Source organism: Neurospora crassa, linkage group II, assembly GCF_000182925.2.
Source record: "Neurospora crassa OR74A linkage group II, whole genome shotgun sequence".
In the NCBI taxonomy this organism is placed as follows: domain Eukaryota; kingdom Fungi; phylum Ascomycota; class Sordariomycetes; order Sordariales; family Sordariaceae; genus Neurospora; species Neurospora crassa.
Genome location: NC_026502.1, coordinates 4,055,991 through 4,083,539, shown reverse-complemented (window position 1 = coordinate 4,083,539; position 27,549 = coordinate 4,055,991). Strand labels below are relative to the sequence as shown.

The 27,549-nt window shown below is 54.3% G+C and overlaps 7 protein-coding genes across 7 annotated transcripts; 4 read left to right on the top strand and 3 right to left on the bottom strand.

Annotated features, from left to right (window-relative positions):
* Positions 1–67: 67 nt before the first annotated feature.
* On the bottom strand, positions 68–6,516 carry NCU08441 (non-ribosomal peptide synthetase). Its single transcript, XM_958318.3, has 2 exons — positions 5,815–6,516; positions 68–5,761 (listed from the first exon to the last, which is right to left on the bottom strand). Exons 1-2 carry the CDS (start codon positions 6,265–6,267, stop codon positions 110–112), a joined length of 6,105 nt encoding a protein of 2,034 aa, XP_963411.3. The 5' UTR covers positions 6,268–6,516; the 3' UTR covers positions 68–109.
* Positions 6,517–8,192: 1,676 nt separating this feature from the next.
* Positions 8,193–9,465, top strand: NCU08440 (hypothetical protein). The gene is made up of 2 exons (XM_958317.2): positions 8,193–8,758; positions 8,833–9,465. The coding sequence occupies exons 1-2, from the start codon at positions 8,356–8,358 to the stop codon at positions 9,099–9,101; spliced, it is 672 nt and encodes a 223-aa protein (XP_963410.2). The 5' UTR covers positions 8,193–8,355; the 3' UTR covers positions 9,102–9,465.
* A 1,674-nt stretch (positions 9,466–11,139) lies between these two features.
* Positions 11,140–15,916, top strand: NCU08439 (leptomycin B resistance protein pmd1). Its single transcript, XM_958316.2, has 2 exons — positions 11,140–11,511; positions 11,754–15,916. The coding sequence occupies exons 1-2, from the start codon at positions 11,401–11,403 to the stop codon at positions 15,702–15,704; spliced, it is 4,062 nt and encodes a 1,353-aa protein (XP_963409.1). The 5' UTR covers positions 11,140–11,400; the 3' UTR covers positions 15,705–15,916.
* Positions 15,917–17,097: 1,181 nt separating this feature from the next.
* Positions 17,098–17,554, top strand: NCU08438 (hypothetical protein; the record flags this gene model as incomplete). Its single annotated transcript, XM_958315.3, has 2 exons — positions 17,098–17,326; positions 17,476–17,554. The coding sequence occupies 2 exons, from the start codon at positions 17,098–17,100 to the stop codon at positions 17,526–17,528; spliced, it is 282 nt and encodes a 93-aa protein (XP_963408.2). The 3' UTR covers positions 17,529–17,554.
* A 507-nt stretch (positions 17,555–18,061) lies between these two features.
* On the top strand, positions 18,062–18,729 carry NCU08437 (hypothetical protein; the record flags this gene model as incomplete). Its single annotated transcript, XM_958314.1, has 2 exons — positions 18,062–18,353; positions 18,677–18,729. The coding sequence occupies 2 exons, from the start codon at positions 18,062–18,064 to the stop codon at positions 18,727–18,729; spliced, it is 345 nt and encodes a 114-aa protein (XP_963407.1).
* A 9-nt stretch (positions 18,730–18,738) lies between these two features.
* NCU08436 (alpha/beta hydrolase) lies at positions 18,739–20,953 on the bottom strand. Its single transcript, XM_958313.3, has one exon. It carries the CDS (start codon positions 20,698–20,700, stop codon positions 19,042–19,044), a length of 1,659 nt encoding a protein of 552 aa, XP_963406.3. The 5' UTR covers positions 20,701–20,953; the 3' UTR covers positions 18,739–19,041.
* A 1,005-nt stretch (positions 20,954–21,958) lies between these two features.
* rrp3 (RNA-dependent RNA polymerase 3) lies at positions 21,959–27,364 on the bottom strand. The gene is made up of 4 exons (XM_958312.2): positions 26,431–27,364; positions 23,432–26,373; positions 23,064–23,378; positions 21,959–22,993 (listed from the first exon to the last, which is right to left on the bottom strand). The coding sequence occupies exons 2-4, from the start codon at positions 26,317–26,319 to the stop codon at positions 22,141–22,143; spliced, it is 4,056 nt and encodes a 1,351-aa protein (XP_963405.1). The 5' UTR covers positions 26,320–26,373; positions 26,431–27,364; the 3' UTR covers positions 21,959–22,140.
* Between the last annotated feature and the right edge of the window lie 185 nt (positions 27,365–27,549).

The following is a 27,549-nucleotide window of genomic DNA, read 5'->3' as shown; positions in this document are numbered from 1 at the left end:
CAGGACAGACAGCCAAGATAATCACCAAGCGAACAAAATCCCCTTTGTACACAACCCCCCTAATGAAACCACAACAACGACGCTCTGTCACCGCTTAGCAAACTCAAACCTACTCCTCCAGCCTCGCAACATCCAACCCCTCCCAAGGCCTCTCCACCAACTGCTTCAACGCCTCACAAACCTCTCCCAACACCACCTCCGCCTCCTCCTTCCAGCACTCCATCGTCACAATCTCCAACACCATCTCCTCGCCCTTCTCGTCCCTAAAAGCCTGCACCTTCCACTCCCTCAACGGCTCCTCAAAGCAATACATCGTTTCAAACTCCGCCTTTGCGCCAGTCTTCTTTTCCTCTTCCCCATTTCCATCCCCAGAAACAGAAACAGAAGAAAACTCCAGCTTCTCCACATGCGCCACATCCTGATGCACCACGGTATCAAACCACATATCTTTTTGCAGTTCCCAGTCCGTACACGTCTTGACAATCTCTTCCAGTCCCATACTATCATACGCTGAAGAAGCCATATGCTGCGTCTGCATCTCCACCAACAAATCGTGGCCTGTACGAAGAGGTTTAGATGGGTTATCGAATTGGATTCGAGCAGGGACGTATTGCCATGTCGGACCGGTGACGGCGTTGGTGTCCCTGATGCCTGGGACGTCGACGCTACGACCAGAGGAGACTTCGCCGAAGAGGACGTCGGGACTTTTGACGTGGCGCGCGAGAGCCAAAGCCCAGGCGGCGGAAGGTAAAGTGGCGATGGTGACGTCGCGTGGCCGGGAGGAGATGTCGACGGCGCGGTGAATGGCGAAGTGCTTCCGGGACGTGATGGGTGTGGAAGGGCGGAAGCGGGTGATCCCGCTTGAACCGGAGAGGAGGTTGCGCCAGTAGGGAATGGCGGCGGGGATGGAGTCGCGGAGGGTGTGTGCGACGAAGTGGGAGAAGGGGTAGGAAGGCGGAATGGAGGATTCGGGGGAGTTGAGGTAGAGCTGGTGGAACTGGTGGAGCATGATGGGGAGGCAGATCTCGTCGTATTGGGCGTGCGAAAGGCGGAAGGCGAGCGAGCATTGGGAAGTGCCGTTGGTGATGAAGAACCATTTCACAAAGGAGGAACCGTATGGCATGCGGGTTTGCGAGTCGAGGCGGCACACTTGGGCGGCGAAGTCCTTGACGTCGGCGTGGTCGTCGATTTCGTACTCGGCGATGGAGGTGATGAGGTTGTCGATGACGGCGCCGTAACAGGTGTTGGAAGCGTCGCGGACGAAAACGGTGCGTAGGATCTCGTTGCGTGCGACTACTTCGTGGCACGCGCGGAAGAGGGCGGCTTTGTCGACCTGGCCGTTAAAGTGCATCAACTCGTAGCGGAGAGAGAAACGGGGGAGCTCGACGGTGCCGCGGACGGCGATCTCCTGGAGGGGACGGGTGGGGAGGATGTCGGCGATGGTCCACGACTTATCGGCCAGACTGTGCTTGACGACCTCCATGATGCTGGCCTTGTTATTCTCCTCGAGGAGAGAGAAAGGCTTGTACTCGGTCTCAACCTTCTCCGAGGCGTCAACCACGGTACCGGTGGTTTGCATGACATTGGCCATGTCGAAGAGCGTGCGGTTGGCAAAGACCTGCGCGACGCTAATCTTGAGGCCCTGCTGGCGTGCCTCCGACACCAGCTTCATGGCAGTGATGGAGTCACCACCACGGTTGAAGAAGCTATCGCCGAGGTAGATGCTATCCTCCTTGACCTTAAGCAGCTTGGCCCAAATCTTGCGCAGCGTCTTTTGCTTGGCGGAGGTAGCAGCAACAGCAGAGGGAGTAACAGAGGAAGCAACCTTCTTCTTGGCCACCTCGGTCTTGGGCTCAGAAGCCTTGAGGATGCAAAGGGAGGCAGAATCGCCGTCAACCTTGAACTTGGCGAGCTGGCCAGTCTTGTACAGCTTCTTGTTGCCCTCGTACCAGGCCGGAGTCTCAGCGAGAAGAGTGACAGGCGCATCAAGTTCCTTGCTGGTCTCAACAATCAACTCGCCCGCCGCACAAACGGGCACCAGCCTGGCAGTATCAGCAGCATCAACAATCCACACCCCTTCCACATCCTCCGCAGTGACACCCCCGACAAAAGGATCAGACTCGGCCGTCAGGTTCTTCACACCCGCCAACTTCTTCACCTCCTCGTGATCCTTCTCCGTCAAACACTCCAACTGTCCCACCTTCTTCTCCCCACAACCGTCTTCACACAACTGCCTCACCACCACCTGCAGCTGATCCAACGCCTTCTTCACCACATCCATCTCCACCGTCTTACTATCAAAAGACGCCATGACCAAGAACCCATCCGCCTCCAACGAGCAAACCAGCATCAACGCATACGTGTTAAACTTCAACGCCTCCTGCGCCGCCTCGCTATCACCCGCAGGAACCAGTCCATTCGCCGGCGTGTTCTCCGTAACGCCCACCTCGCCCGCAGCAGGATGCAGCACAATACCCGTTCTCAACTCGCACGCTTGCAGCGCGTCATCGGACAACCGACGGATGTGCTGCAGACCTGCGTGTTCGTAAGGGATTTGCGTGATCATTTGCTCTGCCACCTGCTGCAAGTACTCGGCGACGGTCTGCTCGCGATCAATACACACGCGAACAGGAACGGTGGTGATCATGGGACCTTCGATCTCATCTGCGCCGACGATGGGCGCGTTACGGCCCGTGAGCGTCTCGCCAAAGACAATGTCGTTGTTGCCGGCTGTGTACTGGCTGGCTACCAGGGCCCAGGCAGCGCGCACGATGGTGGCGAGGGTGATGGTGGTGTTGGGCGAAGAAGGGGGTTTGCGCCCGTCGAGAGAGACGTAGAGCTCCCAGAGGGAGTCGGCGCGGGTTTGGTACCCCTCAAAGGGGAGAGCGGGGAACTGCACACCCGTGGCGCCGGCGAGTTGGTCCTTCCAGTAGGCGTCGCAGGCGGCGCGGTCGAGGGTGTTGTTGAGGTAGTTGATGAAGTGCTTGAACTCCGCGGCGGGCTTGCGCGGGACGAGACCTTGGTAGGCCTGGTTGACGCGGTCGACGACAAGGGGCATGGACCAGCCGTCGTACAAAGCGTGGTGCATGGTCAGGACAATGTGGTAGGCGTCGCCGTCCTGGATGAGGCCGTAGCGCACGAGAGGCTTGCCGAGGTCCATTTCCTCGTTGCGGTCAGTTTCAAGGTACTCGGCGAGGGTGGTAGCGGAGTGCCAGTGCAGAGGCTCCTTGACGACGACTTGCATCAGGCCGCGCGGGGAGTGGATGATGCGGGTGCGGAGGATGGCGCAGTCGGCGTTGATGGCTTCGAAGGCGGCCTTGAGCTTGTCAGCGGCGGCTTGGCCTTCCATCTTGAGCACACGCTGGGCAACGTAAGCTTCCTTGACCTTGGCGGACAAAGCCATGAGGGCTTCCTGGAGGGGAGTGCAGGGATAGACGTCCTCGAGGGCGTCCTTGTCGATATTGCAGTTCTTGCTGGCCTCGGCCTTGACGTCTTCGATGGCCCAATCGCTTTCAAGCAGAGAGAAGGGAGCAATCTCGTTGTTGTCCTTGCCACCCGCGTCCTGGGTGTCCACCTTGGTGGCGACGACAGCCATGTCCCTGAGTACGGGATACCGGAAGACATCAGCGACAGTGAGCTTGACGCCCTCCGCTCTGGCAGCAGCAATAAGTCTCATGGCCCTGAGAGAGTCACCGCCAACAGCAAAGAAGCTATCGCCAGCGGCAATCTCCTGCTCGGTACCAAGCAGCTGCTTCCAGACCTTGTGAAGAGCAATCTCCATCTCGGTAGTAGGAGCACCGCCCTCGCCACCCTGTCTGGCCTTCTTTGCGCTACCAGAGACTTGCTCCCTCGTCATCGCAGCTCCCATAGCCCTCAGCGTCTTGCGATCAATCTTGCCCGACACCAGCGAGGGCATCTCACGAAGGGGGATGTACGCATTAGGAACCATGTACCTAGGCAGATCAATGCCCAGCACCTCCTCAATCCCATCCAGCGCAGCCTGCAGTTCAGGAGAGAAGCTAACCTCACCCTCAACAACACTCTGCAGGGCGTCCTTGGCCGAGATACCCGTCGAGCTAGTCTCCGCCAGGAAAGCAACCAGCGTGGGATCACCACCACTAGGCTTGATAACCTCGGCAGCAATCTTCACGCCACTGGGCAACTTGGCGCGCAAATGGTGTTCAATCTCAACCAACTCTACTCTTTGGCCTCTCAGCTTGACCTGCGCATCTTTGCGTCCAACAAAGACAAAAGCCCCCGAGCCATCGGCATCGTACCGGACCAAATCACCAGTCTTGTACAACCTTCCTTTTCTTCCCGGGTGAGCATCGCCATGGCCAGCAACGAGCCACTTGGGATCTTCAATGAACACCTCCTTGGTCTTTTCCTCTTCACCGAGGTACCCAAGTCCCACGACCGGGCCCTCCATGAGCAATTCACCCACCGCTCCCACGGGCACGAGACGGTCATGATCGTTGGGATCAACAACCCATCCGCACCCGCCAACGCCGGTACCGATGTTTCCGGTGGTGAACCCCTTCTTCTTGGCCTCCTCGTCTCTCGCAAAGACGTTGTTGACGGTACATCCAACAGTGCATTCACTCGGTCCATACGCAACAATGACCGATGTCTTGCCCTTCGACCAAGCAGCTGCATCCGCGGCAGAGACTGCTTCACCGCCCAAGCCAAGGACATCAAGACCCTTGATAACTTCTGGATCAAGCACTCGGGCAACGGAAGGAGTCATGTGCGCCATGTTTGCGCCGCTCTTGAGGATAGCGCCCCCGAGATCGTTCATACGATCAGCGTCCGACGGAATGCAGATGGTTCCACCAACAGCGAGGGTGCAGAGCATGCAATCGATGGAGACGTCAAAAGCGTAGGAAGCGAACTCGAAGCAGCGGGAGGAAGACTTGTAACCGACTGCTTCGGCGCGAGGCAGGGCGCCGGAGGTGTAGTTGGCGTGGGAGATGACGACGCCTTTTGGTTTGCCGGTGGAGCCAGAGGTGAATTGGATGTAGAGGGGTGTTGTTTGCGTGGGGATCACGGGCAGCGTCACCGAGGTGAGCTCGGGGGTTTGAGAGAGGGTGGTGAAAAGGTCGTCAGAGACGGTGATGACCTGTCCTTGGCTTCCTCCAGAAGAAGAGGGGAGACAGACCTCCGCGAGTTCAGTCTGGGAAGCAGAAGCGACGATGATGTCGCCACCGGTCTGCTCGACCATCACGCGCAAACGGCCTTCAGGCTGCGAAGTGGGATCGGTGAGAGCAAATGCTGAGCCGGCTTTCATTACGGCCAGCAGGGCGACGATAGTCCAGCGGGATTTCTCAAACATGAGCGGGACCACGCCGCCGAGCTTGACGCCGCGGGAGACCAAGTGGCGAGCCAAAAGGTCGGACTTCGATTCCACCTCGGCGTAGGTGAACTCGCCGTCCCAGGAGGAGACGGCCGGCTTGGAGGGGTTGGCGGCGGCTTGCTCGGAGATGATGTCCTGCATAGTGCGATCGATCAATGGGGGCACGACGGCGTTGAAGGCCCAGATCTGATTGAGGTCACAGGGGAGAGGGGCGAGGAGGGAGGAGATGGGGGTTGTCTCGGGAGAGGAGAAGATGAGGCCAAGAAGCTCGGTAAAGGCGTTCAGGCGAATGGTGACTTGGGAACTGGTGAGAGCGTCGGGAACGTTCTTGAACCAGTAGGCTTGGAGGGTGAGGTCATGCTGCTCGCCGTCTTCTGAGGCAAGGAGCTCGAGCTGGAATTTCCAGTTCTGGTGATCATGTTAGTCACGGCAGCTCAAACTCGGGAGCTGAGAAAACATACCGGCCGCTGAGCAGTCTCATATCCCTCTTCCTTGATCTTCTCCGGCGCCTCTTTCCCATCGTTAAAGAACAGGGTCCTGTTCTCCTCTGTCACATCTTGCCCCGTGACCTTCTTCAGCACCTCAAGTACATTCTTCACACTCGCCGTCTGGTCCAGTCCTTCAGAACCCAGCACTGCCTTGACGGAAAACTGTGACGACGTTTCCGCCCCATCAGATGTTCTCCGTCCCCAGTTGAAGTTTTCTACCCGATCATCTTCTCCTCGCTCTCTCTGGAGAAGCAACAGCCCTGCTAGGAGGGAGGCGTCTAGCAAAGAGATGTTCTTTTGTGATGGTAGTGATAGTGGCCTGGATACTGTCTCCAGACCTAGTGTGTCGAAGAGGTGGCTGGTGGCGTTGCTGCTCTGGCCGTTGAGGCCGAGAAAAGAGAGGGCTCCTTGCACGACTTGCTGCATGGTGGTGGTGATAGTGTGTTACTGGTTCCTTTTTGGGAGTACTGGATTATCGACTCGGTGGGTATGTTGGACAGAGAGGCGTATTACTGCCGCTCTTGCGCGTGTCGTTGTGATACGTCGATGGACGGGTACGATAGGATAGAAGATACGGTGACGTCGATGATCGACTTGTGATGAACGAATGGATGGAATTACACAATATGGGGTAGATAAGCGGGCGAGATGAGGACAGGACGTGGTGGAAAGTCCGTTGGTAGGAAGGAAGGACACAGATGGGAAAGGGTTGTGTATGAGTCTATTCCCGCCCTGCCGTATGTCTGTATTCACACTTGAATATTTTCACTCAAGAGGAGAAGACGACGATGAAGCTGTTGGTGTGGCTCTTTTCACTAGAGGAAACCGCCATGGCTGAACGTGACTGGGCCATGGCATGATCTGGTGACAAAGCTACACGCGCGTGGCTATCACAGGGAACGAAACGAAGGAAGGTCGAAAGCATCTGGCTAGACTCACCCCACCCACTCGGCTCAGGATAGCACCGCGTATCGGAAGTGGTGGTGGTGGTGGTGGTAGTCGTAAGGTTCGACGACAAGGTTCCCTCCTCATCCGCGCGTGTGGGCCAGAGGTAAAGGATTCGGAATGGATCACACGCGCGAGTTTCATCCTTGATCATCACCATCTGATAAGATTTGATCCGAGACTGTGAGACGTTGAGATTGAACATGGCGGGGAACGTGGGACCTCTTCGGGGGAACCATCCTCGGTTGGGAAAGAAGAGGCGTGCAGATTGGTGTCACACATTCATCTTTTTTTTTTTTTCCTTTCTGGTCTTCATGATGAACGGTTTGCCTTTGAAAGAATTGGTAACAACACACTCGTGACATTTTCAAAGAACGAGGTCCTTCCGTCAACTCGGCCGAGCAACTCTGCCCAGTCTCCTCGGACCCGATCTCACACAATTGTTATGGTCAATGGACATGGTTTCTGGCGTTGAAGTCATTCATCCGAAGCGGGTTGAAGTGCTGGAAAAAGTGAGAGAATTTTGGTCGGTTCCCTCCACGGTGAGCCTGTCCTGTCCCTTCCGGCCGGTTCCTCCTCCACCGTCCCTCGGGTGTGGAGTCCGTTTGCGCTGCCATGGTGGGGTAAATAATGGAACCCGCAAAACGGAGGCTCGTGATAAAGAGAAGAAGGAAAACAACGGATCATCGGATCTGATAACTTTGATGGCCAGGACAGTGGGAATTCTTGACTTTACAGTACTTCTTTCCAGGGGCCGCTTGCCAGTTTTTTCTTCTTTTTCTTTTTCGACAAGTCGTGTTCGTCTTCTCGGCCTTGGATTCTTCCGTGTAGGCGATTTCCACCCAGCGATGAACCGCCATCGACCTTTGTGATGGATGTTGTTGTTGTTGTTCTCCATTGTGTACATATGACGAATGTGTCGAGTGTGTCGTGGTTTCAGTGTATGGTTGAGTGTGTTTGTTGATCGAGTGAGTACATACCCGTGCAGTATTGGATCTCATCTCACATCGAACATGAACCGGGACCACGGCATGCATTACCACCACCACCACCACATCCTCCAAAAAGCAAAAAGCGGGCCGCCGAAAAGCGGAGGACAGGCGGGGACCGTTCGCGCCAGCGTCCCATCCAAACAACGCCATTGACTCGTTCCATTTCCAGATCCTCCACCCACCATTGATCTTCGCTATTGCCTCTGTTGTTTTCTCATTGTGAATGCGGATTCCAAGTCTAGCGCGCATGAAGATGCATTGAATCTATCCATTGTTGGCAACTGACGACGCGCGTCAGCGTCTGCTGTGTAGTTGACTGGTAAGGCTAACATGGCTGAATTGACGCAGTTGGCGATCCCAAGATGATTGTAGTGTAGTGTATCTCTAGCCGTGATGAATATGCCAATTTCCCCCAGTGAACTAAGTTTCATGTGATATGTACCTCTATTGAGACCTTCATCACGCCCAAACTGAATTCGATCACAACATCACGAACCCATACCGACGGACGTATCATACTTGCAAGCCGATAGTCGACCGAGATCAGTACCAGCATCACCAGACCGTACCATCCAAAATGCCCTTCGCCGTCCTCCCCGCCCTCATCCCCGACATCAAGCCCCTCTACGACACCTACTTTTCCGCCTTCACCGCCGACCCCGACGGGCGCAAGATTCTCGAAATCCTATTTCCCGACGGCTACACCTCCGACGAGTTCCGCAAGGCGCACACCGAAGGGACGCTAGCATGGCTGCACAAGGCCGAGTCGCAGTACACATGGAAGTGCGTCGACGTAGCCACCGGCGAAATCGTCGGCATGGCGCTCTGTGACGTGTTTATCAACCCCAAGGCAACAAAAGAGGAGCGGGCCTATCCTGGGATCCCCTGGCTGGCGGGCGAGCAGCGGGAGAGGGCGGATCAGATCCTGGCACCGCTTTGTGAGGCGAGGGAAAAGGTCATGGGTGGTGGGGCGTATATCTGTAAGTTCTTGCTTGGGTCTGGAAACAATGAGTGTTGGAAAGGCGAGCCGAACTGATGGGATATGGTATGACAGATGTCCACGCCATTGCGGTAGATCCCAAGCATCAGGGCCGTGGTGCGGGAGCCATGATTGTCAAGCAGCTCGTCAACTTGAGCAATGATAGCAATCTGCCCATTTACTTGGAGTCGTCGGCGTCTGCGGAGGGGTTGTACAAGAAGATGGGCTTTGTGAGGGTGCCGAAGGAGAAGGCGAGCGTGGTTCATAGCAAGGAGGTGTTGGGGACGGAAACAGATGTTGAGGTGCCGCTCATGATCAAGACCCCGGCGAGAACTGGCCTGTAAGGATGGACACGGAACGAAAGAAAGCATACACCAGAACTGTCGATGTGATGTCGAGAGCGTGTAGGAGTCAAACATGAAGGATACAATAAATACCCTGTTACAGCTGTGCGAGCTGAGACTTTTGCGTCCCAACGAGACACGACCCAGCATCGAGCGACATCAGCCATCAAACCCGATAGCACTTCGCCAGGGCCAGAGCCGCCGTCATGCCTCAGTCTCGATCCCAACGCCGTGTAAATGAATGTAGAAACCGTCGTCGTCGTCAACAACTGGCACTTGTCAACTTGTCCAGTTCTCACTGAAGTCTCAGCATCTCCTCACCATCCAGTCGATATCCCACCTCGCCTACCCTCCGTACGCCGCGTGCATCACTCCCATCGCCGTCGACCGAACCGTTCGTAATTCCGATCCCAACACCCTCCCCAAGGAGGGGGGGGGGGGGGGGGGGGGTTGCCCCGCCTACTCCAACATCCCAACCCTCTCCAAAAGTCACAACCATGACAAGACCAGGACCAGGACCACCTTGCCCAGAAGAAACAAGGGGCGGGAGGAGAGGCAAATTTTTCTTATCTGATCATCAGATAATGCAAGGACGGACGGAGCCTCTGAAGGGAAGAGTAGAGTGCAGACATTTGATTCAGTGTGAGGTGATGATAGCAAGCACTGTGAAGAAAGAAAACGCCATGCATACGTACGTATGCAGCAAGGTTGCAGCAGCGCATTGTCGGCCTTGTACGTAAGAGGAATGTGGGATTTGGGATTTGGAAAACGGAATTTGTGAACTTCACTTGGTTGGAAGTTGGGGATGGTGTCGTTACCGTCCAGAGACGAAGCATTGACACGGGCGATTCGGTTGTCGTGAATAAAGTGATGGATACCTAGGTAGAAAGTCCAAGTTCTTCTAGTGAAGCTGATCATGGCATGGAGTTTTCAACGTTTGCTCGCGAACTCATTGCAGTGAGTGAGAAGCGGAAGCAATTCAAGAGGTGCCACACACAAAGGAAGAGTGCGGTGAACAAAAACTACCTACACTACATCAAACTCCCGGCCCGAGGTCAACAAACAACCTTGGCCATGCAGTGAGACCCGAGCCGAGACCTACATAGCTGAGGTGAACTCTCTCGGATCAGATAAGATCTTTACACAAACCCCAAGGGGGTGGGTGTATATATGCACAAGGAGAGACAAAAAAAAAATGAACGAAGGACGAAGGACGAAGGACGAAACGGGAAAAAGATCTGATAAATGAGCAACCAGGATGAGTTCTCCATCCCCAAAAAAATTCACCTGCCAGGCAATGTCAGGGACTGGAAATTGGAAAACGGTACCGCAGACAAGGAACAAAGCTTGCAAGCTCGCAAGCAAAAAAAAAAAGGCCGTGAAAGCTGCCGGGTGGGTGTTGCTTGCTTGAATGGGCGGAAAGGGGGAAGAAGCACAACGTGGCCAAGACGTTTGAGATTGGCATGCGTCTTTTTTTTTTCTCTGCCGTTTCCGTTTCCATTTTCTTGACTTGCCGGGCCAACGAAGAAAATGTGTCTGGTGTTTGTTTGCATCATTGGCTCCCTATCCCGCCCCGCCGACCAAGTGGAGTTGGCAGCACGCGAGGAAAATTTTTATCAGATCCGGCCTGTTTTGGTTATCAGATCCGCCTTTGCCAAGCCCCGGCATCGGGTTTCGTTATGTAGTGACACGGTGCAACTCCATCGGGGGGGCATCCACCGGCACTGCAGCGAGTAGGATAGAGGAGTCGAGTCGGTGGGCGGGCGGAAAGGGGGGGATGGGTGGGTGGCAGGTAGGTGTGGGAAAACGGCGGGACACACGAAGAAGGGGACAAGGCAAAAAAAAAAAAATGTCATTTTCCACTACTACTCCCCCATGACACTTTGTAGTGGATGGAACTGAACGTTGAGGAAGAAGAAGACAAGAAAAGAGTGTTGACATGCTCCATCCATCCAGCCAGCCAGTCGGTTCTCGTTCTGTGTGGCTTGTTGATCTGATCTGATCTGTCTTCTTCGATGTCGGATCTTTGAACCCAGAACCAGACCCAGACCCAGACCAAACCCAACCCAACCCTTTCACTCATCCATCCATCAATCCACGGAACGTTCCGGCCCTCTTAGATTTCCCATTCGCAATATCAAAAACTCTTTTTACTTTACCGTTCATTCCAGCTCCCAATATCTCCAAACATCTGCATGAGGTGAAAGCAAAAAAACAAACAAGGGAAAGTGGGTAGGTAAACAAAAACAGCAGGACGAAAAAGGGGCGCGGATATAACCACCATCCATCCCTTTTCACCATGTCCGCTGAGGAAAAGGGCCTGGCTGAGAATCCGCCAGCAGCGCCTGAGACACCTGTAGCTGAGACGGCAGTTGCTACACCACCACCACCAGCACCGCCAAAGGAACCGGTTAGTAGATTACCCCAACCCATTTTCTCTTTGATATCTTATCGTGATGTCGATGGTGATATCGATATCGATTGATACGCCCATAGTGATGACCTGGTCTAGTGGTTGGGTTATCGATATGGTGGTGATGTTGATGTTGTTGTTGATGCCCATTCAGGGGTTAATGTCAACACCACCCCATCACCACTTGACATACAACCTATTCACACATAACATACTAACACCCATCCTCACCACCATAGCTCACCAAGAAACTCTTCGGCTACGTCCGCATCTTCTTCTCCGCCGACCCAACATGGACCGACTACCTCCTCCTCCTCATCGGCACCATCTCCGCCCTGGCAGCCGGCGTGCCCTTCCCGCTCATGGGCATCGTCTTCGGCCAACTGGTCGATGACATGAACGGCGCCACGTGCGCGGTCGAGCAACACGACACCAACCCCTTCCGCTACGAGCACGACATCAACGACAAGGTGCTCATCATTGTCTACATCGCCATTGCCGCCTTCTGCCTCATCTACATTTACGTTCTCTCGTGGAGTCTCATCAGCCAACGTCTCGCCGCCCGCCTCAGGAACAAGTATGTCTCTGCCCTGCTGCGCCAGCCGCCCGCCTTCTTCGACACTCGTGCCGCGGGTGGAGAGGTTAGCACCCGGTTGCATGGCGACATGGCGGCGCTGCAGGCTGGTACGTCGGAGAAGGTGGGCGTGTTGCTGGCTAGTATCAGCTTCTTCATCACTGCCTACGTCGTGGCTTTTATCAAGCAGGCCAAGTTGGCTGGTATCTTGATTTCCATGATCCCGGCTTATCTCGCCATGGGTCTGGTGGGCGGTGCTTACTTCCAAAAGTACATGATCAAGGCCGCCGGCGCCATTGCCAGCGCTTCGTCCATTGCTTCCGAGGCTCTCAAGAACGTCATTGTGGTCCAGGCTTTCGGTGCCGCGCCCAGACTGGAGGCCAAGTTCGCTGATCACATGGCTACGGCTCGGGATGCTGGTATCAAGAGAGGCATGTCGGCTGCCGTCCAGGCTGGTCTGCTCTACTTCATCGCCTACGCCGGTAATGCGCTGGCTTTCTGGGAGGGTTCGCGCATGGTGGCGGATGCCATGGCTGGCAAGGGCAGCGAGACTATCGGTCAGATCTACACCGTCATCTTCATCTTGGTCGATGCTTGCGTCGTCCTTGGTAACATTTCTCCCCTGCTGCCCCTTTTGGGTGGTGCGCAGGCTGCTTTCGACAGACTGATGAAGGACATCGACGAGCCTTCCCCTATCGACGGCACTTCCGACAAGGGCGTCGTCCTTCCCTTTGAGACTCGCGGCGAGATCCGCTTCGAGAATGTCTCCTTCTCCTACCCCAGCCGCCCTGATCAGCTGGTCTTGAAGAACGTCGACTTGACCTTCCCTGCTGGCAAGCACACTGCTATTGTTGGTCTTAGTGGCAGTGGCAAGTCCACGGTGGCGGCCATGATCAGCCGTCTCCAGGATCCCAACTCTGGCAGAATCACCATGGACGGCTACGATCTCAAGGAGCTCAATGTTCGCAGCCTGCGCTCGTTCATCAGCTTGGTCCAACAAGAACCCTCCTTGCTCGACCGGTCTATCCTCGAAAACATTGCTCTCGGCCTTATCAACTCTCCCAAACCCGAACACCAGCGCCTCAAGGACATCCTCCACAGCCACGAGCTGGCCGACTTGGCCAAGAAGGGGAAGGACTCCATCGACCCCACCATCGTCAGCTCCTTCGGTCCCCTCGTCCAAGAGATCATCAACCTCATCCAGCACGCCGCCACTGAGGCCGACGCCGCTGGTTTCATCGAACGTCTCGAGAAGGGCTACGGCACCTATGCTGGTCCCTCTGGTTCCATGGTCAGTGGTGGTCAACGCCAGCGTGTCGCTCTCGCCAGAGCTTTGATCCGTGATCCCAAGATTCTTCTCCTTGATGAAGCCACTTCCGCCTTGGACTCTGCCTCTGAGCGCCGCATCCAGGAAGCCGTCGACCGTGCTGCCAAGAGCAGAACCGTCATCTCTATCGCCCATCGTCTGTCCACCATTCGCAACGCCGACAAGATCGTCGTCATGGAAGCCGGCAAGGTCATCGAAGAAGGATCCTACGACGAGCTCATGGCCAAGGAGGACGGTGCTTTCGCCAAGATGGCCAACCTCCAGACTCTCGGTACTGCTCACAAGGCCGAGGCCGGCTCTTCTGTCTCTGGCGAGTCCATCGAGTCTTCCTCTTCCGCTACTGGAACCTCTGTCGAGAAGCCCTCTGCCCCTGAAGTCGCTGTGACACCTGCCCCTCCTCCCGCTGTCGCCGAGGCCGCGGCTCCTAGTGGAGACGAGATTGCCGGCCTCGACACCAACCGTCCCCTGAGCAGCGTTGTACGCTCCCTCGGCCGCTTCCTCCGTCCCAGTCTCGGCTGGCTCGTGATTGCCATCTTTGCGGCCGTGATTGTCGGTGGTACCTTCTCCGGCTCCGGCGTGCTCTTCGGCTTCACCATCAGCTCTCTCAACCCTTGCAGCGGCAGCATGGACAAGGTTCTCTACTACGGCAAGTTCTTCGGTGGCTTCCTCTTTATGCTTGCCTGCATCGAGTTCTTCGCCAACTTTGCGGCCTGGTCGTGCTTCGCTCTCATCGCCGAGAAGCTCCTCTACGCCATGCGCGTGCTGTCGTTCCGCTCTCTAATGGAGCAGGGCGTGCAGTGGCACCAGTCCGAGGGCCGCAGCCCATCCTCGCTGTTGACCATCATCACCAAGGACAGCGCTTCAGTTGGTGCCTTTTCTGGCTCCACCATCGGCACTGTCTTCTCCATCTGCGTTAACTTCATCGCCGCCATCATCTTGTCTCACATCTTCGCCTGGAAGATCGCCATCGTCTGCCTCTCCATCGTGCCCATCCTCCTCGGCACTGGCCTGATGCAGCTCCGCATGCTTGCCCGTTACGAGGAGCGCCACGCCGAGGCCTTCAACAAAGCCACCTCCGTGGCCGTCGAAGCCGTGCAGACCATCAAGACCGTGGCCGCCCTCTCGCTCGAGCACGAGGTGCTCGGCTCCTACCAGCGCCTGCTCAAGAACAACCGCGACGAAATGGTCAAGGCGGCTGCCTTTACCAACATCTGGCTGGCGCTCGCCAACTCGATCTCCTTCCTCGTCTACGCTTTTGCCTACTGGTGGGGTTCGCAGCGTATTATGCACGGCGAGTACTCGCAGCGGGACTTCTTCATCGTGTTGGTCGCCATGTTGGTCTCCGCACAGCTCTGGGGCCAAATGTTTTCTTTGGCGCCCGAGTTCTCTCGTGCCCGTCTCGCCATCTCCCGCATTCTGGGCGTCATCGGCCTAGGCTCCAACGACCACGTGCACGACTCCTCTTCCCCCGCTTCAAAGACTACCGACCCCGAAGCCACTGGCGAATCCTCCGCCTCCCGCCTCTCCCCCCAAAAGAAGTCCGGCGTACAAATCACCTTCTCCGACGTCTCCTTCGCCTACCCCTCTCGCCCGGATCACCCCGTCCTCGACTCCGTCTCCTTCACCATCCAACCCGGCCAATTCGTCGGACTCGTCGGCCCTTCAGGAGCCGGCAAATCCACCATCATGAACCTCGTCCAACGCCTCTACTCCCCTACTTCGGGATCCATCACCATCGACGGTGTTGACATCTCCTCTACTCAATCATCCAACACCTTCCGCGACTCCATTGCACTCGTCCCGCAAGAACCCGCCCTCTTCGACGGTTCCGTCAAATTCAACGTCGGACTCGGCGCGCGACCGGGACACGAGGCTTCGGACGCCGAAATTGAAGAAGCGTGCCGTCTTGCTTCCATCCACGACGTCATCGCTTCGTTGCCGGAGGGGTACGAGACGGAATGTGGCGCTTCGGCGTCCAGGTTGAGTGGTGGACAGAGGCAAAGGCTGGCGATTGCGAGAGCGCTGGTCAGGAAGCCGAGACTGTTGTTGTTGGATGAGAGTACCAGTGCTCTGGATGCCGCTAGTGAGGCGGCGTTGCAGGAGGGGTTGGAGAAGGTGGCGAGGGATACGACCGTGTTGGCGATCACGCATAGATTGCATACGGTGCAGAAGGCGGATGTGATTTTTGTGGTGGAGGGCGGCAAGGTTGTAGATAGGGGGACGCATAGTGAGTTGATGGCGAGGAGGGAGAGCTATCGGGTGAATGCCATGCAGCAGATGTTGCAGTGAGTGTTGTTGCCCTGGTGTTGAAGCATGGTGGAGATTGGGGTGGGTGACGATGATGGCTGTTGAAGGAGAGATGAGGTGGTGGGTGGAAGAGAAAAAGATGGAAGTTATTGATGTGATGCGTATTGTTGTTACGGGTTTTGAGTCATGATACCATATCCCCTAGTACTACTACTAGTACCTACCTACCTTACCTATTAGCCGATTTCGTAATCTTAGTCTTGATCAAAGTTTCGTTTCTTTCAATCCCGCTCGCTGTCTTTGGTGGTTTGATGCAAGTGCCAGTCCGCGGTGGGCGACGAGCAGCGGGGTACATCAACCCGTCACTTCCGTTCACTTCTTGCACTTCCATTGGAATCCTGCTCTTGCCTTGATCTTCTGGACACCTCTCCGCGAAACTTATTATCCTCTATTTTCCTATTTTTTCAATGGTCACATGTTCGTTTTTCCCTCGAGTATTGCCTTGGAGCCGGAGAAGAGACCCTGTGATAGCAAACGGCTGGTCGGCGGAGCAACCCCAGAAACAAAACAACGTTGGCGGGTGCGGCGTTTGTCAACAACGCAATGCCATGGCAACTTCCCGCTTTGATGGTCATCTCAAAGTTAGACATCACAGGCAAGAAACGTACATGTTCGAATACGAACGAGTCATGCCAACAGGTATAAGAGTTGGGACCGGAAAGTCGTGCACCCCCAAAGTTTGTTTTCGGCTTTGATGTCGGTCACCCCAACCTTCCAGCGGCATAACCTACTGGGACCATATAAGAACCAAAGCATAGACCTCAGAAAATACGTGGTATTCTCGTAGTTAGCCATTTGGTCGGTCGTATCCTCCTTAGCTGTGAGTTCGATCCCGACCTTGTGGAGCTGAGCTTTTTTTCTTTTTTTTTCTTTTTTTTTTTTTTTTCTATCAGATGCGTCCTCAACCGTGAATTTGTTCCTTTTTCCTTGCGTCGGGCCCTTGTGAGGATATTGACGTTTTGAAAAGCAGACCAAGATTTTGTAAGAGGAAAGGTCCCATTGGTCAGCACTTGAACGGGGTACGTGGAAAAGGCGCTTTGAACTGAAGCACGCCTTCGTATAATCTCCCACGGACACTCCCTCGTATCCATCACATCAATCGCGAACCCTCAAACTCGTAATGACTTCCCCTGACTCTCCCCACTCTACATCACGAAGGCAAGTTCTTAGCATGGCTCAGGCCTTGGACATAATACCACCCCGGACAACGCAAACGATGTAGGAACCGGGCAAACTTCCAGGAAGAAAAAGTTAAGAGGACACAATATCCTGCTTCTGTCTCCCTATTTTCAAGTACCAATCGCTGAGTCGTCCACACACCCTCGCCCACAAACTCTTCTTCACCACATCCACAACCATCGAATCCAAGTCCAGAATGAAGTCCCTCCTCACCCTCCTTACCCTCGCCGCCGGCCTCGTCGCCGCCCAAGACCTCTCCGAAATCCCCGCGTGCGCTCAACCGTGCATCGTCGACGCCGTCTCCTCCGCCACCACCTGCTCGCTGTCCGACTACAAATGCTGGTGCACGGCAGAGAACGAGCCCGCCATTGTGCAAGCCGGGACAGCGTGCGTTGTGGCAAACTGTGGGACGGATGTTGCTGTTAGTACGTACTTCTCTCCCCTGTTTCGCCGTTTGTAAGTACCTATTTATCTTGCGTTTTTGTTGTCAGGAGGAAAGAAAAAAAAAAAAAAAGAAAAGAAAAAAAAAAGAAGCAAATGCTGACGACGAGACGGGATTGCCGGGGTGAAACAGACGAAGTCCTCCCTGCTGTCGAGACGTTCTGTGAGGAGGTGAATGCTTCCTAAACTATGTATCGAGGGAAACAAGGTTGACCAACATAACATACGCAAACGACCAAGCATCGGATTTGGTGGGGATACTTGCTATCAAGTTGGAAATTACTACCTAGGTATTTAGCAGACCAACCGACATCCTGTATAAGATGATTAATCAAAATCCGGGGTACATGATACGTCTGGTCCATCACTTCAAGCACGAATCTTGAAACTCGTGACATCTTGCCCAGACACTCCTCACTGGCACAATGCACATCGATGCAGGCACCCCATCTTATTCAAACCGGGAATCCAAAAGGGCGCAACATCCTGCTTTGTCTCTCTCATATCCAAGAATTTGAGAAGCCAAGCCATGTGCTGCGAGCATAAGGTAATAACAAGGAAATGATATAAATGGACCTTCTTTTGGGGGCATCCCGCACTGAGTCACTCACCTCGACTTGACTGTTCCTCCTATCCACCTATCAACTACCTTTCCTACCTAACAACCACCACCACCACCACCACCATCTTATCCCATAAAGTCCCGTACCACTTCCAAAATGCAATTCCTCCCTATCACGATCGCCCTCGCCACCAGCCTCGTCGGCGCCCTCGACTCCAGCGACTCCAGTGATGATCACCATGGTCCCGTCTGCAAACCGAAAGTCCCCGACTTCTCCCAGGTCCCCGCGTGCGCCGTTCCCTGCATAGTCGGCTCCGCCGACGCATCCACCCCCTGTGCGACCATCCCTCCCGACTACAAGTGCTGGTGCACGCCGGGCAACTTTGCGGCCATTATCCAAGCTGGCACTGCCTGTGTGGTGGCATCGTGTGGGGAGGATGTTGCTAATAGTGCGTACCTCTACCTACCTACTACTTCTTTTGATTCATTCTTCTCCGGAAAGTTTGCATATAAGATTTGGATGATACCTAGGTACTAATGATGGTGGTTTAAAATCGGTGCAGCCATTGCCCTCCCTGCGTTTCAGCAGTTTTGTTGTGAGGTTAATGCTCGTGGTATAATCTGTGGTAAAGTGGGAGGGAAGAAATATCGGAGAAAGCAACGCCGATGGAGAGCATTGGACTGGGTGATGGCGGTTTCGAGTATCGTAGGTACTTGTAGGTAATGAATGTATAATGTCGCGTGAATCAAAGTACCTAATTGTTGGTGACAGAAACCGAAGAGAACCGTGATGGCTACCGTTGGCGACGAGGCCTGATAAGATAAAGTTCCAATCTGCCTATGCTCCATGATAAGCGCGTGGCTACCTTGGGATGATGTCAATTGTTGACGCGATTGCAAACGCGCGAAACTATAAACCTTTTTTTAGTGGTTGACTGTAAGTAAATCGTAATGGAACAACGCGAAGTTCCCTTCGTTGAGATCGGAGACGAGCGGGGTACAAGCCCACGTTCTTGAGACAACGAACAGTCCTTCTCTCTTCCTCTCGCCTAAACACCAAATTCAACATCAAAGAACCAAAACCACTCATTTCATCAAGTACCATACAAAACTAAAACTCCGTCCCGCCCTAGGTCCTCAAATAAAATCCTTCACAACCTCCCAAAACCCCTCCGGGCACTCACACATCGGCAAATGTCCCGCCTCCTTGACCACCTTCAATTCCGCCCCCTTCTCCCCCAATAGACCCCTAAAACCCTCCATAGCCTTCACCAACGCCCCCTTCCCATCCCCCTCCCCCACCACAAACAATCCCTCCACCCCTTTCACCTCCCTCATCTTCTCTCGCAAATCATACCCCCACAAAGCCTGACAACTCCACCTGAACCCCTCTACACTATTCCCCGCCACCATCTCCGTCATCCACTGCACCACCTCCTTCTTCTTCTCCATCGTATTCGGATGGAACCACCTCTCCACCGTAACCCCCGCCAACTGGTCCCTCAGTCCTCTACCCTCGTCAGCTTCAGCAACGGCGATCCGATCCTTCCACGCTTGGGTATTGGCTTCGGAGCTCGCGGCATTAAAGTCGCACGCCACGAACTTTTGCAAGCGCGAAGGATGACGAATAGCAAAGTTGAGCGTCGTGGCGCCGCCCATGCTTACGCCTACTAGAGTCTGCAGCTTATTGATGCGAAGAGCATCGAGCAAGGAAGCGAGGTCATCCGCTAGGAGGTCTAGAGTTGCTGGTTGAGGAGGGGACGGAATAGAGTGACGACCGCGCGTGTCGTACCGCAGGATACGCAAGTCAGGTCGAGACGCCTTGAGAAGCTTCACTAGGGGGTCCCACATGTGTAGAGAAGTAAGGAGGGAGTTGGAAAAGGCGATGACGGGAGCAGAAGGGGAGGGGTTGCCTTCTAACTGGTACGGGATAACCAGGCCGTCGTGCGGGGTGGTGATGTAAGACGAGATGATGGGACCGTCGGAACTGGTGCCAGGAGTGGTGGTGAGACGGGGGGAAGCAGCGGAAAAGGCTGCGGAGGCGGGTAAGGCTGCGAGGTGCTGCAAGTCGCGGGGGGCGGGACCAAAGACGTAGAAGAGCGAGTAGGTCCTGCGGCCTTTGGTGGTGATGTACTTGTTGAACACCTCGGTGCGCCAGGGCGTGTCCATGGAGGCCTTGTGCTCGGGGCCGCCGAGGCCGTTTTCGGCGGCGTATTCGTGCAGGGTGATGATTTTGGTTTCACCGGCGTTGGAACCTTCGATGGATGAAGGCGTGCGCAAAACGCGACTGCGCAGCCAGCCGGGAATCTTGGACAGCATGGGGATGTGTTCCTCCTGGTACCACTGGATGACCTTTTCGGCGGCGTCAGGCTCTTGGGTGAGGTTGAGCGAGACGTCGACAGCCACCAGGACGCGGCCCTCTGCTTCGGCGTCAGTGCACTGCTCGGCCGGCTTGAAGGACGGGGCTTCCTGGGTCCAGATGAGGTCGAAGAAGAAACGGTCGACCTTGACCTGCCCGATGGTCTCGGCCTCGCGGGAGGACCGGTTGGCGCGAAGATCGAGGTAGGTGGGCGTCAGGAGGTGAGCCATGTCGGTCACGTCGTAGGCGGCCAGAAAGTGCGGCTGTTGGCCGTCGGTGGCCTGGTAGCGCAGGCCGTTGGAGAAGATCTGGGGAAGACGCAGACGGGTAGGGCCGTGTTCGTTGTTGTACCACTCGTGGAATTGATCGAGCGAGAGGCCCTCCTGGGGCTGCATCGTCACGTAGAGCATTCCCTGTCCGTTCTTTGCGGCCGCCATTGTTGCTGCTGCTGTTGGGTCTCTTGAGATACTGGATTTGGTGGTGATGAGAAGTCAAGAGAACAAGTAGTACCTGTAAAGCTTGGGATGTATTGATGAGGTTGATGTCTGGATGTTGGCCACCTCGTGCTTGGTGGAGCAATTCGCTAAGACCCGATGTCAACTCCCGATGTGGGCCTGTTGCTTCTGACAAAGTGTTTGGAAATGGTTTGTTTACACCGGGATCTTTGCTATCAAGATGGGAAGAGTACGGTGGCCCAAGTGAGGTCTATGCTCAATTGACAAAGTTTCGTTGAAAAAGAGTCCCTAACAGTAGCAGCCGCTAGACTCGCACCGAAGGGTATCATTCGAATTCCAATACTAATACGACCCCAACAGCATCCAACCCCGATATCCAATTCCAACTCCAACTCGAATAAAGCAATAAAGCAATAAAGCAATAAAGTAATGAAGTAATAAAGCAATGAAGCAATAAAGCAATGAAGCAATAAAGCAATAAGAGTTAAAGTGACTTTGCGGGCGGGAGGTTTGCTAAGGTCTTAGGTAGTAGTACAAATGGACCCCTGGACCTTCTCTAAATTTTGGCGAGAACTTTGGAGTTGGGGAAGGTAACAATGCAAATGGATCCTTCTGCCTCTCCCAACAGCGAAAAAAAAAAAAAAAAAAAAAAAAAAAAAAAAAAAAAAAAAAAAAAATAAGAGAAAGAGAGAGAAAAAGAAGGAGAGAGAAAGAGAGAAAAAGAAGGAGAGAGAAAGAGAGAAAAAGAGAGAAAAAAAAAGGAGGAGGAGAAGGTAGAGAGAAAGAAGAAAGAAAAAGCTAAGAAGGTAGGAAGCTAACGAGGGTGTAAAGACGGGAGGTTGATGGAGGCGTTGATATAAAAAGGTTTGCAGCTGAGGCCAGATGGAAGCTTGGACCAATTTTCAATTGAGCATACACCTCACTTGGGCCACCGTAGAAGAGATCACTCACTCGACTGCTGGAACTATTGAGTTTGTGAGATAACAGGCACTCAAATACTTTGAACTCATCAGACAGTAATCATAATCGGAGTGACGTCGGAGTGGATGGGTGCAACCGCCCGCCATCTCCGGCCCTGCGGCTCGGCTCTTGGTTTGCTGGCGGCAAAGCATTTTCCCGCCGCTGTCGCCCGGCATTTTAGTGGAGGGAAGATCTAATTTGCGGGGTACACATCCGGGGTGCCGGGCAACAGCCGGGAAATGGACCCCAGCATTCTCCCGTCAACAACACCTGCCTGGCTGAGGTATTCAACTTCTGTTTAGATTGCGAGAAATAACCTACGATCCCAAACGTGAGCTGGAGTAAAAGACAAGAAAGGTCATCAAGGTCGTGATATCCAAAAAAAATTTCCTCTTCTTCAACCTCTGAATCCCCGCTACCCACCCGTCAACTCCCCCGCTGGCCTTCAATGTCCGCAGAATCCTAATGCCTCTGGTAAATCTGCATCTGCGCATACAGAGCTGCAAGATGGGCCACCTTGTCCGCAGGTGCCAATCTAACTGGCATGTTTGCAGGCGCCGCACTTGGCACCTGTCCTCCTGAAGTGCCCGCTGTTCTTGCGCCAGCCTGTGCATGTACCAATTCCGGCTGATAGCCTGCGTATGGCCCTGTAGGGCTGTTGAAAATGCCATCTCGCATGTCCGACCCACTACTGGGCGTGTAGTTGGATCCGGAGCTCGGGGTCGTTGGCGCTGACGTGCTGCTTGGTGAGCCCAAACCAAACGCAGCACCAGTATCGGCGGTTTGTAGGGTCGCCGCCTCAGCCGCCGTGTTAACATCCACACGAGCGGGCTGCCGATGGCCTCCCCTACCTCCCCGACCTGCAACGCGGCTCCCTCCCCGGACACCGACGAAGCCACCACTTCTAGCGGCGTGTCTAAGCCTGATCTTTTGCTCCTGCGCCTTGATCTCGAGAAGCAAGGCCGAACCCGCCACAAGCCGGAAGCTTTCAAGGCCTGTAGCGATTTGACGCTTCCAGGATTCTTGGGGTTGGCTTTTCTTCTCACCTGCCACGTAAAAGCAGGCAAGGCAGAGCTCCAATGCGTGGAGCTCCGATGTAGCTTCCTCAGGCGGAGTGGAGGGACGCAATACATTTGTCACCATTTTGGTTATGCGGGCAAACGCGTCCGACAGCTTTGATGACTTGTCTCGCTGCCGCCTGCTCTGAATGCCTTTCTTGTTTAGGATAAATCCCATGACAACTTCCAGCTCTTTGAGGGGCTGGGTCGGAGAGTCAGCAAACTCTACCATGGCGTCTTTTATGCCGTCTTCGTAACTGATAACATGACAAATCATATTAGTTGGTTGCAACCATGAGCAGCGACGGGGAAAGGCTGGTGGCTTACGATTCACAGATTCGGCGGGCTTCGTCAAGACGATGTTGCCACTGCACTTGTCCAATACCGCGAACACGTTTCAACAGGGATGATTCCACTTCCTTCCAAAACGGAACACCACCCGATGGGACTTCCAGCTTGATGTTCTTGGTCCATATCTTCTTTTCATCCACGGCACGGAAAAGACGTCCCAATATCTTGTCCGATTTGTAGTATTTGTACCGCGGTGTGTCGTCTCCATCATCGTCGTCTTGCCTAAGGTACTGCTCTTCCATGTCAATCGTGGACTTATCGTGGATCTTAATGTCTGGCCCGTTCACCAGGCTGGCAGTCATCATTAGCAGGGAACTGAAGCAGGAAGGTATGTCGGCACTTACAAATCAGGCCGATACATTGGTGGCCTTGGTAACTCGGTGATATCCACGTGAATCCCCGATTTGGAGAAGTCAACCGCTTTAGAGTGCAATGCTGCCAGCTTGAGACAGTCTGCATCCAGCGTTCCCTCATTGCGTTCGTCCGCGAGGATCATGTGCCGAACCGCAATTACCCCCAGGTGATCGGCTTTCATAAACTCCACGAAGAAGTCAGCCATGTCCTTTGACTCGACCTCGCGGTTCAGTTTCAAGGGCTCGACACGTGGATAATCGGCCGCCGCGAAAGTTCTGAGCGTGGCAACGATGCTTTGATCCCAGATCACGTTGAAAGTGTCGCCATCCAAGTCACCGCCCGACAGCTGACTAGGCAGGTCACGTTCACCGTTTTGACTGAACACGATGCAGTTTTTCAGTTCTCTGAGAGGGTGCCCTGCCGGTGGAATGGCATTGTGGGCAATCTGGATGTCTCCAGGGTGCAAGGCTGGAGACCTGGTCACCACAACGGGGCCAGCAGTGGGAGGGTCCTTGAAGCGACCGTCCACGGTCTCAAAAGTCACGTATACTTCGCCTTCGCGCAATAGGCCTGTCTCGTCCATGACACCAAACAGAGTAACGCCATAGGGAACCGGGATTCTAGCCTTGTGCTTGAGCAAGCGCAGCTCTCTAAGCACGACAGCTTCGACAATACCGCGAAGAAACTGGTCTCTCCGGTAGTCGATGTTCATTTTGTCAAGGTCTTTGAGAAACTGGCTGAGGTGTACAGAATCTCCGACACACTGCAGCTTGAGAAAGGTTGCCACGTTCTGGACGTTATCCGTGATTGCCCGCAGACGTTGGAGTTCCTTTTCTTGAAGCTCCAAGAACCACTGGGCAGGGGCGCGCATGTCCTCGAGAATTTTGATCATCTGACGGTTCAGCATCAGAGGAATTGGCTTGGAAGCCATGTCGCATATTTCGAGATGTTCCTCATCACGGCTGCGGAACTTCTCCATGGAATCCCTGATACAGATTTGCCTCCCAGTGAGCCGGGCATCGAGAGCCAACATGCCCTTTGCTCCAGCCCATCGAACCTGTAAGCAATTGGGATAGCCCTTGGATTCGGGAATCTCGCGATGAATCACCTCGAGGGCACCCTGCGAAATTATCCCAACGCCATCACTGAACACGCGTTCGTTGCGTTTGACGTCCCTTTGCCTTATCACATCAATACCGTGATCGTAGAGCGAAACGGAATATGGTGTCTCTGAAAAGGCCTGGCCTATGCGTGCCGCACGTCGCGCTGGCGACATGATATTGCGAAAATCGCCCAAATCCTCAATGATGTTACTAGCTAATTGCAATTTACCGTCGTATATGAAAGGCGCCGCTAGCCAAAGGCTATGTGCTCGGAGGGAGGAATGGGAGAAGCCGAGAAACCTGTAAACCCGTCCACCAACTGAGATGCCATTGGTCAAGACGTCTTTAAATCTCTGATATATGGCGTCCATGGAAACCGCCGAGTTGAAAAAGAGGTCCTGTCCATCCTCTTCGGCGAACTGGACTCGAAGGAAGTGGTCCTGGTGTTCTGGAAACTTTCGAAGGATCCTGTTCTTGGCTTCCAGTTCAGGCCCGTGAAGTTCGATTCGGGTTGGTGTGACAAGTGCCCGATAGATCTTGGTAAGACCGGGAGGAATCTCTTCGTTTAACCGCAGGGTGTAGCCCTCACGCATGCGTTTCTCCGTTTTCTTCAAGTGTTCAATAATCCCTTCGACCTCAAACTGAGCGAGCTCCTCTGCGCTCGAGAGGCTCGGCGACGGCCAGTCGATGGTTTTGAAGAGGTCCTTGAAGGCATCAACCGAAATGGGATCCTGCCGCTGACCTGAGCGTCGGGCCGTTTCGAACATATCAGCTAAGCGCTTGGCTAGCTTTAGCACGGTTGTCGGATGAAGATACGACATGTACACCAGCGCTTGGAGATTGAAGAGCAGGCTGTAAGGCAACGTATCTCTACCTTCGTACTCCAGAAGAGCCGCCCTAAGCCTGTCAACTGCAACTGCATATGCATCTTGCGGAGATGTGGTTTGAATGGCGAATGTATAATGCGTGACCCAGAACATTTCTTGCTCATTCAGTCCATTAATGGCGGTACGGAAGTCACTCCCTCTGTAGCTACCCTGGTTCTGTTTTAAATGTTTGTCCGAAACCTTGAAATGATAGACGAGGCAGAATTTTGATACTTTGGCGTGGTTACTATCACATGCCTCGAGGCGCATCCTCTTGGGTTGCCCGGGCCGAAGTAATGGAATTGGCGGCGAGAGAAACGTAGGGGCGTGTGCGAGAGTGACAGCGACATGTCCACCATTCGACCAAACGAGTTCGTGGATATATCGATATGGGATAGATACCTGAGATTCAGCCAAAGAGGTAATGACGAGGTCGTGCTTGGCGAACTTTGCTGAGACGCGCAGGGAGGACGACCACTCGGTGATGAAGGTCAAGTTGCCGTCGATGTAGGACCAATGTCCGCAGTCAAGAACGTCGGCATCAAGTGCTAAAGTTGGCGTGCGTGCAGGCCGGGCATTGTTGCTCGTATTCTCCTCCCACGCCTTCTTTCGCCTTTCCTTTTCTTCAGCCTCGTAAAGAATGCCGTTGACCAAGTTCTTCAGATCCTTTGGCTGGGGCTTGCTGACCCTGCATTCAGCCTGCTGATTCATGATATAAAGACGAGGGTGCTTCGCGATGAAGTTCAGCGCTTCCCTGGCAGTGATAAAGATGACTTTCCCAAAGGGTTGGTTGGACCGTTTATTGCAGTCGTAGTGACGGATGCCAAGGTTGTCCATGAACGGCTTCAGATGAGCTGTCAAGCTTCTCTCGGAAAGGCCTTGAGGAAGGTTCCTGATGTAGACCTCCATGGCGGGCGAGAGGATAATTTGCGCATAGAGCTGTCGACCAGCTATTTAGGATGGCTATGTGGGTGTCAGCATTTTTGGATCAACATGTTTGAGAGAAGGGGAGAAGCTCACCAAAGGTTGACCAAGTGAGTGAGTGCTAAAGGCTCCAACTTGAGACAAATTGAGGACCTTGAAAGCTTGGTGGGCGGACGGAACAACAGAGGGGTTGAACCCGTCAGTGTGTCTGTGAACAACACGGAGAAACGAGACGACAGGCGCGTTGAACGTCGGTGCGTCCGTGAACAACAACAGAGAAACGAGACGACAGGCGGGAGTGGACACGGCGAACGCAGCCCGGGCCGTCCTGCAAAGCTGTCGTGCGCTGGGTTCTTCCTTGAAGAGTTGGGATGAGGTTAACGACCAGATGAAGAGAGAAACAAAACGACATTGTCTGTCGAGTCGAGGGGCCTGGAGACAGGAGTTCTTTATCACGTCGTCGAGGATGTCAGTCGTTTACCGGCGTCGACGTCCCCGCTTGGGGCTGGATATTTGTGACAGGCCGGTTGGCGGTTAGCGACTGTAATAGGCCCAAATGGCACACTGCCTTATGCGAGAGGCCTACAGCCTGCTTCATGTCGTGCTTCTATTCCCATTCCCACAGCATGGGGCTGCCAATGGTGTCGTATCTGGTCCATCTTGACTGGGTTGAGATTTGTGCAGTTGGTGATGGAGGATTTGGCAAATGTAGGAGGCCCTTTGGGACGCGGCGTGCAGGGGTGCGTGTAGTCGTTCGTTGTCTCTTTTTCCATGTTCCTTCCTTCTCCGTATCTGGAGCGAGAAACCTATGCGACGACGAAATCGGAGGTGGAACTGGAGCCGTTGTTCCTGCCTGCCCTTTCAACACCTGCATCCACCGCACCTCCAATACTGCCGCTGTCTCTTCCATCGCAGCAGGCAATTGCATCCGAGGTTTCTCCACAAGCAATAAAATTGCAACGGGACTCTGCGCCTTGATAGCATGCCGTCACCCGGATCCAATGTAACGTGGAAGGAGACTTCGACTCTGTTGTTTGCCCTTCATTTTTCACTACTATGTGCGCGGGCAAAGGCGGGTTTCTGTCACCGCTGACAATTGCCTCCGGGGAACGAGCAGAAAGGGACCATCAGGGTCCAAAACCATTGCCAGAGAAATTGTAAGGATTTGCAAATCTGACATATCGCCCGGCACAAGAGGGGAGTGATTTCGTGAGA

Excerpts from the sequence above, each read along its gene's own strand:
- NCU08436 (XM_958313.3), bottom strand. The coding sequence starts at position 20,700 with ATGGCGGCCGCAAAGAACGGACAGGGAATGCTCTACGTGACGATGCAG.
- rrp3 (XM_958312.2), bottom strand. The coding sequence starts at position 26,319 with ATGGAGGTCTACATCAGGAACCTTCCTCAAGGCCTTTCCGAGAGAAGC. Across the intron at positions 23,379-23,431 it reads CCAATGTATCGGCCTGATTT|CCTGGTGAACGGGCCAGACA; the intron begins GTAAGTGCCGAC and ends GATGACTGCCAG. Across the intron at positions 22,994-23,063 it reads GCCCGCCGAATCTGTGAATC|TTACGAAGACGGCATAAAAG; the intron begins GTAAGCCACCAG and ends TCATGTTATCAG.
- NCU08441 (XM_958318.3), bottom strand. The coding sequence starts at position 6,267 with ATGCAGCAAGTCGTGCAAGGAGCCCTCTCTTTTCTCGGCCTCAACGGC. Across the intron at positions 5,762-5,814 it reads ATGAGACTGCTCAGCGGCCG|AACTGGAAATTCCAGCTCGA; the intron begins GTATGTTTTCTC and ends CATGATCACCAG.
- NCU08440 (XM_958317.2), top strand. The coding sequence starts at position 8,356 with ATGCCCTTCGCCGTCCTCCCCGCCCTCATCCCCGACATCAAGCCCCTC. Across the intron at positions 8,759-8,832 it reads GGGTGGTGGGGCGTATATCT|ATGTCCACGCCATTGCGGTA; the intron begins GTAAGTTCTTGC and ends ATGGTATGACAG.
- NCU08439 (XM_958316.2), top strand. The coding sequence starts at position 11,401 with ATGTCCGCTGAGGAAAAGGGCCTGGCTGAGAATCCGCCAGCAGCGCCT. Across the intron at positions 11,512-11,753 it reads CAGCACCGCCAAAGGAACCG|CTCACCAAGAAACTCTTCGG; the intron begins GTTAGTAGATTA and ends TCACCACCATAG.